The following is an 18,343-nucleotide window of genomic DNA, read 5'->3' on the forward strand; positions in this document are numbered from 1 at the left end:
AACTTTGCCTTTCACCGAATCATAAAATTTATTTTTATTAATGTTTATATATGAATACTGGATTTCATTTAATTTATTAACATTTGCTGATAGATTGGTCTTGATTTTTCAAGATATACGAGATAAATAAATAAAGAAGCATTTGCAAGAGATGGCCCCCTTAATGTTATTTACTGTACCCAAGTTCCTTTTTAGGTAAACACATCCAGGAGTTGATTGAATGAATCATAACATAAGGGCACCCTTGTGAAACTAAAGCCTCAGCAGTTCCATCAGCCTTGGTTACAAAACAACAAGAGCTTCAATTTATTATAGTAATTCAAGAAAAAGGAAAATTATCCAGCCACCGTCTTCTGCAGCCGGATCTCCTGAATACTTCAGAGAAGTCCTAAACTCTTTGTTTAGAGACCGGAACCATAAACAAGCAAGACAGCATAAAAGCCTCAAATAAGTTCTATGAAGGTTATGGATATAAATAAGCAGTTTGGTACAGGGCAAAAAAGGCTACTCCCCACGACTTCATTCTGTGAAAACCTAATCAGTCTGATCTTATGACAATCAAATACGTTACTCTAAAATCAATAGACATCATGGCTGAACAGATAATGTCTGTATATCCACTCCTCAGATGACGACTCTATCTTGGCAGTTCAAAAGGGCCCTCGTCTTCAGGGAGGACTCACTAAAGGGGGATCGAATCATGAAAATCCGACCAAGAAAACAAAAAAAAAAAGTCTTAATAAGATAATAGCCAGCAATGATCAGCGTTCATCTTGGGAACCGTGCCAGGTAGAGGTCATGTGGGACATAGCCAGCTGTCACGATCTGCTCACTGTAAGTCCGGCCATGTAAACAGTGTGCTGCCATGCAAGTTGCCTCTTTCCTCAGGAATTCCACAAGAACAGAACCAGGCTCAAACACATCAAGATCCTGAGCCTGATGATTATCATCTCCATTGCTTACACCTGTTTTGTCAACAGCTTCATCGACAGCATTACTAAGATTCGCATTGTCAATGGGCATGCAGTCATCATCTCCTTTGCTTGAATTTGCTCCATCTCTTACAGTAGTTTTTGGATCGACATTCTCCATCGACATGTGTTCACCATCTCCTCTGCTTGCCTCTTGTTTGGCAGCAGAACTATTCAAGCCAGCATCTTCTGCAATCGTGGTATCCACCTCCAGTTTTGACAATGATTTTGGAACCATGTCATTCTCCACTCCACTTTCTTCTCTTTCAGCATCTACATTGTCATCAAGCTCAGCTCGAGGATCTCCTGAAGGCTCATTCAGCTGTTGAACATCTTGAAAAACGACACCATCAGAGGGAGAAAAGCCAGCAGATTCCTTCTCAAGATCCTTTGTGGAAGTCTCATGATTGTTTTGTCTGTCTTCTGAAGCATCCCTTGCATCTTGGGGCTCATTGGCATTATTTGTGACAGGTATATTTCCATCTTCCTCAGAATCACTTTTAGGACTTGATGTTGTAGATTCTATCTTCTTTGAGCCACCAATGGTTTCTGGTTCAGAAGCTTTAGGAGCAGTTTCAACAGTGCTAGTATACCTTACAATATTGACAGATTTGACAGTTCCGAACCTGCAAGTTTAAAGCAGAAAGCAATTATTGCCACTCTGATTTTACAGAGCATTAGAGAGAGATTGAAATCAAGTATATAAAAAATAATGCACCTTCCACACTCTAACCGAACATCTTCCAATGTTTCCTCCAATTCAGATTCTGATAGCAGCAAAAATTCCTCTCGTTTGAACTAATTTAAATTGGAGGTATCAGCAATTGTAACAGTCCAAGAAAATAAAGAAAATATGAAATACCTAATGATAACCATATAATAAACAAAGAATGATCCATGTTGGCAGGTTTATGGAAACCAAAAGGAAATATTTATTTTAGCTTGGATTATAGGAAGAATATAACATACCACATTTTTAAGCTGCAGGACCTTAGTGGAGTCAGCAAGTAACGGCTTTGCATGCATAGGAATACCATATGAAGGAGCACTTTCAGTGTTTTCCTGAGAAACCAATAAGGTTATGGTTAAAATGATAATCAATCAATAAAATAAGAGATTACGATATCAGAGTGAGAAGATTTGGAAATTAAAAAACCTCCACATGTGCACTGGGAAAAGCTTGAACCGCAGTTAAAACACACCCACCAAGCTTCATCCCATTAAGTCCAGCACATGCCTTCTGAGTAACTGAGTGATCTACATACTGCAATATCAAATGTAGCCATTAGTCAGAATTACCAAGATGCCTCGATAAAAAGTCAGACCAATGACACCAAGGATTGGACCTGACATACCTCTAGAAAGGCACATGGTCCATTCAGCTCCTCGTTAAACTCATAGTGGTATGCTCTCAAAGGCCCAAAGGCACTAACAATCTCCATAAGCTAAACGAATGGCAAAAAACAGTTTTTAGGTAGATGGGCAAAGTTCCACACACACATGGAGGGGTGGGGGTGGGGGGAGGAGAGAGAGGGATTAACTGGATTAGAAGCACGAATGATCTGATGGCCATTAAGATTTAGATTTTCTATAGGAATAAGATCTTCATATTAGATTAACTTACCATGTCAGATGACAGAGTCTTGGAAATTCCACCAATGAAAATCTGCACAGCAGAAAAGCCATGTCACCTAATATCACAACAGTATAAGAAGTGAGAAGAAGTGAAACAAGTGATGTAGCCCACCTGGACCAAATAGAGTCCAATTTTTTGTAGCTCAGAAGGGTTACTAAGAACATGGGTGGTTCAATAGTAATAAAAAGTGGCATAATGCAGAATTTAGTAAAGACACTCATATCAGTTGAGCAGGCAAGACACACGTCATGTGGATAACGTAGTAGTTTACTTGATTCCATTAAACTAAAAGAACTCTAAAGTCAGAAAAACTAGAGATGAAACATTAAGGTCCCACAATAAGCCCTTGAAGACTACACTCAAATGGTGAGAAAAAGGTATCTCTAACTTGATTCCATTTCTGACCATTATGCGGCCACTCCGTAGCATTTGATAAGTAACTAGAACTTCAAGAAATTACAGATTATTCCTAATAAATTTGATTTATGGATCAATATTTTAGAAACAATCTGTAGTTTGCACACGGAAATCAAATAGTCTAATAATCTAAGAAGAATAAAAATCACATGCAATCCAAAATAAATAAATAAATACAAGCAAAGAAAAAAAGTAGATACTGTTGATAGATTAAATTTTGTTTCTATATTTCCAATATTTCTCTCATACTCGTAAAGCCAAATACAGGCAATATTTTCCTTTCCCATTCTATAGGCAGTACTCCTTACCAGAGCACCCTCTATGAAAAAACCTTCATAAAAAAATCAGCTATGATAGAAATAGCCCGTTAATATGATTTGCCACATAACACAATATATAAGTTCATACTAAAATCTAATAATACTCATTTAATTAAATATGCTGCATATGACAAACACAACCTAGTCAAGTATCTATACTCTTCACATAGGTTTTAGAAATTAAAAATGATTCACATAATTTAGGCTAGTGTTCTGTTCAGAAATCTCCATTTATATAAAGACTACCATGCCTTGCAATGTTACAAGGTAGTCCAAAAGGTCTATAAATTCCTATCTCACCCTGTTATTTTCCTCCATCTGCTTTGGAACGAATGAGAAACAGGTGAAATCAAAGGGAAAGAAGATGGCAATGAGAAGTTAGAAGAAAAACAACAAATGCATCAATGGCAATGAGAAGTTGGAAGAAAAACAACGAAGGCATCAAAGGAGAGAAAGAAGAGGGTCATAAGTTTAGTAATTCCTTCATCCATTTCCCAACAAGCATTGTTTTGGCTCATTACCCCATTGATGTTCCTCCCTTACAACCGACCCTGCTCTTCCTCCCACTAAGACTGCTCCAGCATTGTTTGTCACATCCGCTTTACCTAGGCTCATCGGCTATGAAGATTGACAGGGATCGTGATAAGGAAAAAGGATAGGACGGGATGGAAGGTACATCTCCCCATTTTGGTCCCTTGGTCTACCTCCTCCTAGACAGCCATGGACACCAGTGATGTCACCTTCCAACTATAAAGCATTGTAGAGCAGGATTGGTGCTGTTCACAGCCAAGACAAACAAAATCTGCCACCTGTCCTTAGTTTGCGTGCTCTTCAGGTCATAGGCTAAGCTGTCATCAAAGTACTCAATGACCTCCAAGAACTCTGTCATCATACAATGGACCAATGGCTATCTTTGGGCATTGAGGTCAAGATCACTGCCACCTGAAGAGAAGCAGAGGTGGATTGCATCAAGACAGCTATCTGCCTCCACAGAATGAACCAGCACCAGTGTCAATTCTGGGGTGGCATTGGAAGGACATCCTGTTGATGAAGTTGGTGGTGGCAGCATCATGCAATGACTGGTTGAGAGCATGGTCATTGAGGCACTGACATGACAGAGGGGGGCAACAACCACAATGCAGTTGGAAGGCAACAATGAGGCAAAGGGCTGATTGGTGGTGACTGAACCATAACTCAAACACCTGCTGTTCATTCCTGGCAGTAATGGAGCCAACATCAAGGACCCCTTACACCACCTTGAACCTGAAGAAGCACATGGAGGCAGCAAATACTACAAGGTAGAGGGAGACAATGACAGATATTATATTGGTGTATGGCTGGAAAGATTTTAGTGAATCTAGCACAGCTTCATTTGCTCCTTTTTCCATCTCAAGCATCTCTTATTCTTTCCATTTTCTCCATGTAAAAGCTAATGGAGTAAAGTAGGGTAGGGACTAGGGAGAGAAATTGGTAACTTGTGACCGCCTTCCAACCCAAAAGGGCATAAAGTCTTTTTCTATAAATAGACAACTAATTGCTCTGGATGTAGAAAAACCTGCTCTGGTGTCATCATTACCGATAATTTAATAGAAAACAAAAAGGAAAAAAGCTGAACTTTGCAGCTATCTCATATAATAGATCTGTCACCTTTTATATTTTTACTCTATATCAAATGCAATATGGATTTCTATCTGACCTGATCAAACTGGAACATCAGCTTAAGCTTGAACCAGAACTTTTGTCAATTGACCAGTGTAAGACTTAAGCAGAGCATACCAACCTAGAGGGATTGAATTGCATCCATCTTAGTTTTGGCATATGCAAAGTAAACACTAAAATGTTAAAAAGATGATAAATGCTAATATTTTGCATGCACCTATTCCAGGGGCTGCAATAAAGTCTGACATCCTATATATTACACCAACACATTTGAGTATTGGATCATGGTTCAATGCTTATGGTTATTCGGACTCAAAATATTTTTTTTCTTCTGAATATTAACATGTTAATGAATCTCCATTTTTCTCCCCTTCAATTACAAGAGAACTGACAGCAACTTGACTGGAAGTACTTGCAATAGAAAAGTGACATCAAATAAGCAGAGAAGGATGGCATAGACCAACCTCATTTATTTATCATACTCCTATATATTTCTATACAATGTAAATCAAAATTCAACAGCCATACAAATAGGCAAAGGAGAAAATGACATATTGAATCAGCCATTAGCAGACAAAATTCTAGGAAATGTTAAGCACTGGGGGAAAAAAAATTAAAACTAAACAAGCCAACTACAGGCTGCATTAAAATATGCCTCAGATACCTTTTGGGGTGAGTCCTTCACAACATCAGATATTGCTTTAGCCTCTTCCATTGGTTTCTCTTGGGCTCCAGTCTGCACGAAAATAGGAATTGTCTGAAAACCTGGTACACGAGTATTGACCATAATATACCTCAGAAAGCTTCATTAGTTAAAGAAAATGCATAGCAAAACAAGAAGCTATCATGATGATCAAGCACAAGACAGAGGCATGACAAAACATATAGAGGTATGGAATGACAAACTGAAATGGATGGCATGAGAACCATTTGTTGCCTATTCTCATGATAGCGGAAAGTAAAGACACGAGTTTAGAAATATGTTTGTGTCAAATCTAAGAAAATCCAACTAGAGGAAAATCCAGCAGTTTCTCATGAGACACCATATGATATATGGACTTAAAACATAAAAATGTAGGACTAGAAAAAAGACCTGAACATATGGTTGCTGAAGTAAGATAAACTACCCAAACTGCCCACAAATTGAAATGCCTCAACATGCAAAACAAACAATGGGGCAACTGTCTATTACAAATTTCACAAAACATAACACATCAGAAGACAAGAAAATTAGGAGATATGGACTTTGTCCAAGTGAAAATGATTGATACAAGTTCAAAGAGCTATAATCTAGCACCAATTACAGCAAATAGACATCTAAATGAGAAAAGTAGATTTTTCCATAATTTGATAACATTCCTACCAAATTGCCACCTTACAGAATAAACTGAAATTATAATCAAGATATCTGCTCAATGAAGCTTGCCTGCAATCTTAACCATCCTTTGCAACTAATCCTACACAAACTTACTACCATGATGATAGACAATTATTTTTAAAGCTGAACCAAAATAATAAAGAGGCGATCCTCAGAAAGTTGTTCCTCTTAATTACAAAATATATGTCCCTATAATATCTCTAATGTTCAAGATGCATTTGGTCCAGAAGACTCTCAATGGACAAATTCTCATAGATTATGAAGCTGAGAATTATCATCGCTGGTGCTTTAGCAGTTTCTAAGCCAAGTAACCATCTTCGTTCCTGAATTCACATCATAATCACCATCCCTTGTCTCCTCTAATGAATCAAGTGATATAGCACTTTATCACTCAGGAAAGCAGCTAATGTAGCCACCAAACAATTAGTACAAAGTTTACAAGAAAGATGTTAGCTATCTCAACCAAATAAACATGTTCAGATACTGGTTTTATCCCAATAACTGGCAAATATCTAGAAAATTGTGGGATTACTAGCCGTAAACTGGGTTGATATGTGCCAAGAATAATAGGAAAACTGCTTTGACACAATTCTTACATGCTCCATAATTGTTTTCACAGCATTTAATATGTTCTCCCTTTGATGCCAATTTTTGTTCACCTCATCATCTGCATTTCCACACATCTTCAGCTTTGGGTTTGCAAATCACTTCCCACGCTTGTTTCCTAGCATGGTTAGTTTGTCCGAACTTTTTGCGAGCAGTAAATATTATTAATAGTCCCCTAACAAGTTATCCTAGAACTCAAGAACTCTCTATTACCAACTTGTCAATTGGTAATGCAGTTAGAACATTGAATCTTAGAAATAAAATTATTTGATTTAGGACACAGTACCTCTAGCATATACTTGATAAGGCTTCAATAATGAAGTGATTAGAAAAATGATACATACCATTAGAAGGGCACCAAGAAAAAGCATAATCATCAGTAAAGACATGAACCTTTAAGATGATTCCTGATGGCTCAAAACATCAAATTCTTTATCCTAAATGAAGAATCAAATTAACAGGGAAGACATGTACTGCATGCACTTCCATTAAACAACACATACCTAATACAAGCCACCAGAAAAGAAGTGGCAAACAGGACTTCAAATTGAAGTGTTTTTTAACCATGTCAAGCTTTCTAAAATGGTCGCACTTTTTCCTTTTGGTTAAGCAAAGAAATTAAAATGCCACATTCATTACTGCACTGTCAAGTTTCATTATTGCTCAAATAAAACCCTTTGCATGGATGGGAACTACAGTAAGAACAGACATTAAAACATGATTCTACATAACCTCAACCATCTATTTGTGAACTTGCAAACAATGAAGTTAAATTTCATTTATATCTACTCATCAGTAAGCACTACAGATACTGCACAACATTACCATAGCATGTGCAGATCAAGATGCGAACAAATAGAAAGCATGCAGAACAGCATTAATGTAAAGCTAGTTTGAGCAAACATACAGTATGACACCCATACATGATCACCAAGCAGGAAAACATTCTTGTATAGGAGAAGAGAAATGCTTGAAAAGGTTTGAGATTAGCTGACGTATTTTGATTTAATCTCAACAAAAAGCAATTTTTGAGAAGAGAGAAAACAAAAAAACTCAGTAACTTCATCCACCTCCTTTTTTTAACATCATCAACAAGAATCAATGCTCAAGGAATTTAGATATCTGGGCAACAAAAAGTGAACTAGATCACAAGACCTAAATTACCATTACCAAGCCCAAACAACAAATATTCAGATATGTTCAGCAGGCAAAAAAAAAAATCAAAACTATTTCTTCAAGAAAAAGAGAATCATTAAATGAATCTATACAAGGTTAATCTCAGATAGAACTGAAAGAAACGTGTAATGATGGTTGGGTTACTTAAAACTGGCTCGTATATCAGATGCAATTAATTTATATTTCAGATAAAGACAAGTTGCTTCAAGTCTTAGCCAAAGTAATCTCTCCAGTTAATTTTGTACTTTCACAGAAAACAATATTTCACAATTGTATCTAGAATAACCGGAAAAGTGGAAACAAGAGTAGATATAATTTGATCGTCATAAACCAATCCATAATCATTGTAGACCGAACTAGGAAAGGATAATAGGAAATTGAATGTTTGTTCACTTTCCTGAATTGAGTACTCCTCTATCAAACACCTCATACTTCAAAAATTTATTGTTTTAAAGCAAAATATTAAAATATTAACCTGGCGAGAATAGACTGAATACAAGAATCTCAACCACAAAAGCTAGAAGAAAGAAGGCAGCATGGGTAGACAATGGAGCACTAAAAGGAATTCTCCATAGCTCCATTTCAGTTTGATACTTCAAAACACCTTTGCATACTACACATGAAAGTAAGGATAAAAAACATACTGTTACCGACTTTTATTACAATTACACTATTAGACCAGAAATTTTTTTGCATTAATGACAGCAAGTCATCACTATCCCCTACCTAGATGTCTCTAGGCACAATTACAGATGAACAATGGATAAACTGAATGCTTTTTCTTTCAGAAGTTAAGACAAATAAAATCCTTAGTTAACTTTGTTGACTGGATCCCAGTGATATTATAGCCCCCGTGCAAAAGTGCCAGCCAGCATTCTAACAGTTCATCTAATATAACTTTGAAAAGTTTGCTATTAAATTAAAGCAAACACCACGGAATGAGTCACCAGAAAGGACTCTACCAAGTCAAAATCAGCCACCAGAAACTAGTTCTGAAAATAAGCAGCAATCATCAACATTGCACTACACCTGGAAGTCTGCTTTATATAGTCCTCGCTTTGTCACGATCCTGAATGTGAATTATGACACACCCAATAAAATAACCCTATTTAAAAGAGATTCCAACATGATTGTCAGATAAGATTTCACCTATGAATACAAAGATATGTCTTGCACAAACCAAAAACTACTCAAATTGAAAAAAGAAATTGCTGTGAAAGCTTAGAAAACAATCTTTAGTAATCTTTCGAGTGTAAGGAGTTGTAAGTTGCAGTAGAGTAAGCAAACATTTTGGAGAACAATAAAATATGGCATGAGAACACCAAGCTATAGCATGAGACATGCTTTCACATTTCGCTCTTGACTATGAAACTATCAAATAGTCTATAGAAAACATCACAACAAAATTAAGATAAAAAATTCTAAATGCTGAGAAACAATAATAAATAAAAATAAAGCAGTTCTCCACTTTTGGTGTTTTAGTCATTTGTGCAATTTATCCAGTTTATGTAGAGCAGATATTGAATAAATTAATGGTTTGATAATAAATAAATGTGACAGAATAGACATTCTGCAATTCTGTTCAAGTGTAGTTGGGAAACAGAAAAAGAATACAGGAAATTAACTCTTTAAACATTACAACTATTGCAGTGGTAACAGAGGCAGATGCAGAAATGCCTCAAGAAAAGAATAGCTAAAAGAACGTGACGGCAGCAGAACTGAATTGCATATTATATATGGTCAAACATCTATATATACATATTAAGTCATATGTTCATGCATAAGTAGCATAAAGAAAAATACATGATATACATGCATCACATTGTCAAGTGATTGGGTCAGAAAGAAGCTACAAAGAATTCTTAACTCAACCAAGCAGCGAAACAAACTTGTTGTAGGAACATTTCTAGTTCTAGTCCTCATGGTCTAAGTGAATATCAATCAAATGAACCAGCAAAGAAAACATGACTACCAATGAGAAGATCATGATCTCAGATAAGGTTAAGGAATTTGTTTTATGCAAGCAGCAATTATTTCCTACTGGACTAAATGGGGGTCCCATATATCATCAAAATGAAGAGGCCGTTCACGAGGTATTAAGAAATGAAGACCAGCTCACATATGGCAAATGAAAGAAGGTAGAAGAGGATAAAACTAAACTCAAGGAATTAATAAAGAGGGTGGCTCAGTGCATGAGGCTCCCACCACTGAGGGGTCCAGAAAGGGTCAAAGATATGCAGCCTTATCCTACCATGTGGAAAGGCTATTTTTGTGTTCCAAACACTTAACACCTAAGTCACAATGGAGCAATCTTACCATTGCACCAAGGCTCACCCTCTAAACCGAAGGATTACACACCTAAAATTTACACGAGACCTAGGCACATTGCATATGATCATTCATATACATAAAATATCCCAACTACATAGAATTGAGTTAATTTAAACTCTGCAACAAGCAACAATTGAGGAAGTCTAGTTAAATTAACCAACATTTTTTTTTTTGAAAGATTTGAAGTATTTTTTGGAGAAATCATGGTCAAATATGATGTTGTATAAAGGACTAGAAAGAAATCGTCAAGAGTCAGGAATTTTAAAGGATGAGCTTTACACAGTGCCAATATGGAGGTTTCTTAAAAACTAAAACTTTTGCAGTTAACAGTGTGAGAAGATGGCAAAGAAATTATTAAAACTAGAAACTTTTTATGTAAGATTTTAAATCACGTGGGATGGGGCTGTCCCGATTTTTCTATGAAACGGGACGTGTTGCCGTCCCGCCCCGGCCCGACACTTGGGACAGAAAATGCCCCAAGACGTCCCGATCATGACACTAAGATGCTAGCAGGACGGCTTGTCCCAACACATGGAATGATACCCCATCTCGATGTCCCACGGGACATCCCGAGACGTCCCGCTAGGACCTGAATCCCTATTTTTATGTATAATTCTTGCAAAAAAGTGTTAAAAGAAAAAATATACTAAATGGAAGAATCTCTTGCATGAACAAAGGAACTGCCAGTATAGTTATTCATGTAAAATACATGTTTGCTTGAAAATTGATAATATAACTACTTAAGTTCGGATCAAATTATTTTCTTGATAAAAAAAGGACAAACCAAATTATTTGTATAGTATTATTCTCATGAAAATGTGTAATCTATGCTAAATTACTTCAGTTTGCCACTATTAAGTGCCCATTTTATAATATTATAAAGCTGAATGACTGTTTTGCTAATTTCTGTAATGATCTGTATACATAATTTTTTTCCTCTCACAATGCTTATCAGTTACAACAGAGACTATCAGACTGCTTATGTACATGCCACTTGGCAATCCAAAAATGCAAAGAATCCTCTTTATAGCAGATGACTTGAAAGCTCAACAGCTAAGACTCAAGAATGCATTAATTTCTAAACCCGTAGAAAAATGAAGCCTAATTATAATCACAACAATCCCGCAAATTTATTCACATGGCAGATTTTGGTTCAGTAATGCTGAATGAGACAGTTGAATGCACCATGTTTCAGTTGTCTTTTACCAGGATAACATACCAGAATATTCTTGATAAGGGGTCAGTCCTCTGTTACATATAAAAAGATGTGAAGACCCTATCTTAACACCATATATGGCAGATCACCTAATGAATAAAAGAGGTCAGGGATATGTGGTACAACGTTAAGTTGCTAATTTTATGTTGGACATAGAATCAGGGTCAGCCATTACATACATAACACTGCTCTTATGCTAGAGCATATAATAACTCCCATGCCCATCTAAGGATGTTAACCTTACATCTTCACATAAGACAATCCATTGATCCTCCCTTTCTCATGACATGACTGCAATTTACTTTTATATTCTCTATAGGCTTTTAGAACCATCCAACATAGTTTGGAAAGGGTGGATGGTTATGGTTATGCCTTATAGGCTTTTAGAATGCAGGATTCCTTTTCTGTGAAGAGCAGTCTTAAATAGGCTGTCATTGAGAAACTATTTCCCACATTAAATCTTTTAAAAATCAAAGCATATGAAGTATCGGCTAACAGAATTTTTCCAACAAATATCTTATTAATTAGTGCCTCACAAGATATGATATATAAAAGGCAGCAATATCAACAACAGCAACATACCCCAACTTCAACCTTGTAAACAATGCAAAGATGACAAATTACTCAACATCACAAAGTATCTATGCCAGAAAGTTTTGCCGTAACACTTTTTTTTTCTAGATTCACTAACTGTAACTTGACATTGTCCATAGTTGTCAAAACACAAGTAACTTTAACATTTATATCCAAAAAATGAAAGTCTGGAATGTCTTTTTATCCAATGAAGCAGTAGATCCAATAAAATCAATAGGAAGAACTATTTTTCTTCGTTGGCCGGGGGGGGGAGGGGCGCGCATGAAGTTCAACCCCTCATCATAAAAACACAGTTATTAAAAATGAAAGGACAAAAAGAAAAGAAAGTGGGTGGAAACTGGACCACACCAAATTTTAAAAAAAAAAAAATCCAAATCAGTGTTTAAATATTCACCCAAAGCAAACCAGTGCAGCATCAGCACATACACCAGAAAAATATATCGATGTACTCAGCTATTAACAGAATAACCATGTATCATAACTAAAACTCCATATTGATACTGGTACAGAGAATGATAAATTTAAAACAGGAAATAAAAAGAATGAGGATGATTAGAATTCTTACTGCTGCCTCAACAAAATCTTTAGGACGCCTGATTTTGAGAACAGATCCAAATAGAGATCTGCCATCAAAAGAAAGAGCTGCAGTAGCGTCCTCGGGTGTGAGAAATTCAACAAGAGCCTGGCACTTCTCTTTGTTTATCTGCAGTAGAATAACATGAGGATGATGACTAGAGCAATAACAAACCTTCCTTGCACAACAAATTCTAAAGGTAAACATAGGATCACTCATTTACATGAACTAAAGTATGCACTTACCAGACAGCTAATGCATGGACTAGTTCCTTGGATCTGATTAACACCAGATGAAAGTAAGCAATCATTAAGGGAATCAATCACTGTTTTCTCAGAGGCTGATGGTGGCAGATTTTCTATATAAAGTCTTCTTTTGGGACGGGTTGCCTGTGTTAGCTGAACAGAGTCGACGGATGCACTCATCACTACCGATACAGTCTCTTTTGAAGGAGTAGGCTGGGATTTTGCTATTGCAGGAGTGGTAGATGACTGGAAATTGGCAAGTGTGGATCCAAAACCAGTATGGTTCGCTCCTGGAGGAGGCTGATCCCATGTGGCAGTTTTCTTTTCTGGGGAGCGAATAGTTGGAGAGGGAGTCCTAACTGCTGCCTCGGTCCTTCTCTTCCTTGGTGAGTAGCCACCAAGCCCACTCCCATATTTGCGGTGATGGCCACTAGCGTATCCACCATTTCCAGAAGCTCTATGTTTATCACCATCAGAATACTTCCTTCTTGACTTATCTTTGAGTGATGGGAATGATGACTCTTCATAATCCCGTACATGGTATGAACGTTTGTTTGCCCTAGGTGAAAATGACACTTCTCGTTCTTGATCATTCTCCCGGCTCCTAGACCTTCTCCTTTTTGACCTCGGATCTTCATAATAAGCTTTTGAGTGCTCTTTCTTCCGGTCATTTCTTTCTGAATACTCATCTCGTGATTTTCCAGAATCATGTTTCTTCAACTTGGAGCCATCAATCTCTGATCTGCTTTTTTCATCATTATGACCATGGTACTTTCTTTTTCCCTCCCCTTTAAGCTTTCTGTCTCTCTCCTTGACTTTATCCTTTTCCACTATATCTTTGGGCCGTTTCTTTTCAAATTCTTTCTCAGAATCAGCCTCCAACCCATAACCAGTTCTGCTCCTATAGTGGCTCTGCCTTTCAGTTTTGCTTTCTCTGTCACCACTCCTCTTGCTATAGCTGGACTTCGCCTTGATGTTAGCTTCGTAATCAAGTTTTCCCTTCTCTTTACCTTCTAACCGGTCTCCCTCCCTTTTAGAAACTACTTCTTCCATCTTCCTGGAGGTCCCTTCCAACCAATCCCTCTCCCTTTTAGAGACTACCTCTTCCATCCTCCTAGAGCTCCCTTTTGCTGTATCTTTCAGAACCCTTGTGCTCTTGTAACCCTCATCAGGTTCTGCACAATCTGAGGCACCTTTGGCATCATGTTTCACAGACGGCTCCCTCGATCCACTGGCTCCTTCAGCACCTGCTGTGAGTTTCTTTTTTCTTCTCAACATAATCTCCTCGAAGCTGAGAGGTCGTGTACGAGCTGCAGTGCCTTCATTGGAGTTCCTCCTATGAGCCTCTTTGCTCCTTTCTGTTCTACTCATCTTGTTCCAGAACAAACGTCATACACCAATACTCAATTCACGGTAGTTTCTACCAAAAGAATCCCAATTTACAGTCTGTGCAGGTCAGCTGCACATGCTCTTACGTTTCTTGACGCACGGCCCACCAAGAAAAATTACTGCAAAAAGATACATCAACTATTTAAATCTGATCAGAGAGAGCAAGTTCTTCAAAGAGACCTGTACAGCTGCATGGTGAGACTTCTAGGGGCAGGTAGGACCATGCTAATTCTTAGTGAGTTCAACTTTGAAATAATAATTAGAACATTAGAGGAAAACTATGTGACATGGTTAGCTAAAGGGATAAGAAGAAATATGTAAGGCATTAAAGTTGATAATGCACCGGGCTTAGGATACAACTGTGCTAAAATCAAAGAACGATTTGCATTAAGCGTTATTACTCTGCATATAAAAGTATATCAAGATCCTAATATGATCATTTGGACATATAGAAGAGAGGCGCTGCATCACTAACCAGCCCTAGATGGTTGAAATCAGAACCAGGCAACAGCACAGAAAGGTTTTCTATGGGACGGAGCAAAACTTGGGCCATAAGCTCTCAAAAAATTTGATGACAAATATTTCAGATTCCCCCTTTCATAACTTCTTGAAAAATGGATACCCATACCGATTTTTTGCTATCCATTTCAACTTCTCATCGGCACTGGAGGTTCAATTGTCGCGGATGCGGACTGAATGCAGAAGAGAAGAGCCAAAAGGGGACACTGATTTACTGATTTAATTTAGATTCACCCGTCAAGAACTAAGCAACACGAATCTCCCGAAAAAACCTAGATATCCAACGAGAGGTGATTATAGGCATGGAAACAAAAACCTACTTGAGATCCCATCTCGAAAGAGCTCCGACTCCTCTATTTAGGGTTTTGGCGTCTACGAGAAGAAGGAAGACCTGAGAGAAAAGGGTCGTTACCTTGGGGCGTGGCGTGGGAGTGGAATCGCTGCTTCTCTCCCGAGAGGCCCAAGAGGAGGAGCGGTGCCAGAGAGATATTCAGGGGTGAAGCGATTGGGGTGGACGCGTAGAAGAATACCTGTGGCTCGGGCGACGATGGACGTCCCGGATCGATTGTGGGACGGCCTTGGTGATCGATACCTAATTGCTTTCCCTTCCCTTGGATGCATAATTAGTCGGGTCGCCCTTTAAAACGCAGCCCCTCTCGGACCTCGGTGCGAATAATAATAATAATAACTAGCCGAACACCTGCTCGTTGCGTAGGGTAGGATGTATGAGTATTATTTTTTTTAGATCTAATTTAATTAAAAATATAGCTCCATACAATGCATGAAATATAAATTTTCAAAATAATATTTAATTTTATTTATCTATTTTATTATATTTATTTTATATATTTTAAAAATAATAAAATATTTTAAAAATTATATTTTATATATTATTTTTAAATCTTTTTATTTTTCTTTCTTCTTTTTCGATCTTCTCCTCTCACATCTCCAACTTTTCTAACGACAGTATTGATAATATATTTATAATCTATTTAAAAATACAGCAAGAAGTTAATAAATCTAAGAACTTAGCATTGCAAAATTTAAAAATATTTAAAAAATTATTTTATATTTAAGCAAGTGCCAAAAAAATAATTTTAAACCAAAACCGTCGACCAATAACCACTCCTCCATTTTATCATTGAATAAAATATTTTTGATAAGATATTAAATAATAAATAGCAAAATAATATACAAATATATGGTATCATAAACAAAAATAAAATCTCATGGATGCTGCGATGAAGACCTTCTATTTGTTTCCACACTATTGAAATATCCTCCATTTGATTATTGAACTAAATATTATTGATAATATATTAAATAATATTATATAGATGATAGAATAACATATATATATATAGAGAGAGAGAGAGTATGTACATTTTTCCGCATCCTCCTCCTCTTCAACCTCTCCTCACTGCCGCCGCCCCAACCCAGCCCCTCTCCTCCTCCGACAATGGCTACGAGGATGGATCCAGTGTTTCGCCTCCACCCCAATCGAAGATGATGAAGATGCCACGAGTTCAAGCCTGAGAGAGAGACGGCACCCCCACCGTCCTTAAGAGTCTAAATCCCCTTTCCTGTCTTCTTCTTTTTCGCCTTCCGATCTCCATCGTTAACCACCGACGATGGATCGCCAACCGACTTAAAGCAACTTGGTCGCCAAAGGTAAGCTAAGTATCTTCATCCTTTCCTCCTCCTCAGCTTCCCCCCTCCACGACCTCTCCTCCTTCTTACTATCACCACCAAATGCATCAGAATCCGTTGCTCCCATTCCCCATCGTCTTCTTTATTCGCCTTTCGATTTCCCCTATCAGCCACCGCTAGTAAGTGTCGAAACTTTTCTACCAACGATTTAGGCCTCACGATCAGCTCCGAATTTGGCTCGTCCGACTTTCGATTCTCCCTCAAGTTTTTTTTTTTTTAAATATCGCAGAAAATAGAGAACTGTGAGAAGGCACGTAGCACAAAACCTTTTATCCGCATGTCGAACAGAGACGCACCAACGTGATTGCTCCATTTTAATATATATATATATATATAATAGGATTTAATTGTATGAATATAATAATACCATGTATTAATAATATTATTTAATGTAAAGAGATGTTAGGCTTTAATTATAAGAATATAATAATACCATACATTAAGAACATAATTTAATGTGAGTAGGTGTTCTTTTCACGTGGCATAACAAAATTTATTTGAGAAGTTGAGTTGGCAATACTCCAATACTCCTTCACAGAATATTATTATTATATATATATATATATATATATATATATATATGATGAGGAAGTCGGTGACTTCATCCTCCAAACAACAAACGATATAGAAAATTTGATATAAAATGCCCCATCTCTTATGATTAGGCCATATAACCATCAGTTTTCAACATACATTTACTTTCTATAGTTTTATTTTTTTGTTTAAAATTTTCAATGGTGAAAGCATCTATTTCTTCAAAAAAAATTATGGCATTGTGTGTCAATATTATGATATACTATATGAAAATTATAACTTTCTACACAGAATATCATAATTTTTTCGTATGATGTCATAATTTTTTAAAAATATTTTTGTTATTTAAAAATTTCATAAATTTTTCAAAGATAAAAATATCCTTTCCTATGACATCTTGTGAAAAAATTATTATATCCTTATAGAAAATCATAATTTTAACATAGGATGTCATAACATCGGTATGGTATGTTATATATTTTTTTAAAAAAAATAGATGAAATGTTCAAAATTTTAAATGAAAAAGTAGAACTATAGGTATTAAATGCGTGTTAGAAAGTGATCGCTAAGTGGCCTAATGGATAGAATGATGAGCTCCACATCGGATTTTTTACACTACGGACGATGTGCAAAGAATTTCGCTATAAATATTAGGTGACGAAATTCTTTGTGCACCGCGAGCGGTGTAAAAAATCCATCGTGGAATACATCGTCTCGTCCAATTGATCTATATAGTCATCACTTTCTAATGCACATTTAATACCTGTAAATCGGTTTTTTTATTTAAAAATTTTGTATGATGAAAATACTCATGTTCTTTGAAAAAATTATAATATTATATATCCATATTATGACATCTTGCATCCATAATATGTACAAGATGTCATAATTTTTTTTAAAAAATAGGAGCATTTTCGTCATTCAAAATTTTCAAACAAAAAAACTGATCTGCAGGCACTAAATGTGTATTGAAAAGTGATTGGACAAAAATACTCTCATCATATTATGATATCTTAAGTCATATTATGATATCCTGGACTATATTACTCCACAGAATGTCATAATTTT

General features: G+C 36.6%; 1 protein-coding gene across 1 annotated transcript; it reads right to left on the bottom strand.

Annotated features, from left to right (window-relative positions):
* Positions 1 to 437: 437 nt before the first annotated feature.
* LOC105044207 (uncharacterized) lies at positions 438 to 15,653 on the bottom strand. The gene is made up of 10 exons (XM_010922025.4): positions 15,444 to 15,653; positions 13,124 to 14,631; positions 12,870 to 13,007; positions 5,668 to 5,739; positions 2,596 to 2,637; positions 2,327 to 2,416; positions 2,128 to 2,235; positions 1,941 to 2,033; positions 1,690 to 1,769; positions 438 to 1,597 (listed from the first exon to the last, which is right to left on the bottom strand). Exons 2-10 carry the CDS (start codon positions 14,492 to 14,494, stop codon positions 769 to 771), a joined length of 2,823 nt encoding a protein of 940 aa, XP_010920327.1. The 5' UTR covers positions 14,495 to 14,631; positions 15,444 to 15,653; the 3' UTR covers positions 438 to 768.
* Positions 15,654 to 18,343: the final 2,690 nt, after the last annotated feature.

Source organism: Elaeis guineensis, chromosome 4, assembly GCF_000442705.2.
Source record: "Elaeis guineensis isolate ETL-2024a chromosome 4, EG11, whole genome shotgun sequence".
In the NCBI taxonomy this organism is placed as follows: domain Eukaryota; kingdom Viridiplantae; phylum Streptophyta; class Magnoliopsida; order Arecales; family Arecaceae; genus Elaeis; species Elaeis guineensis.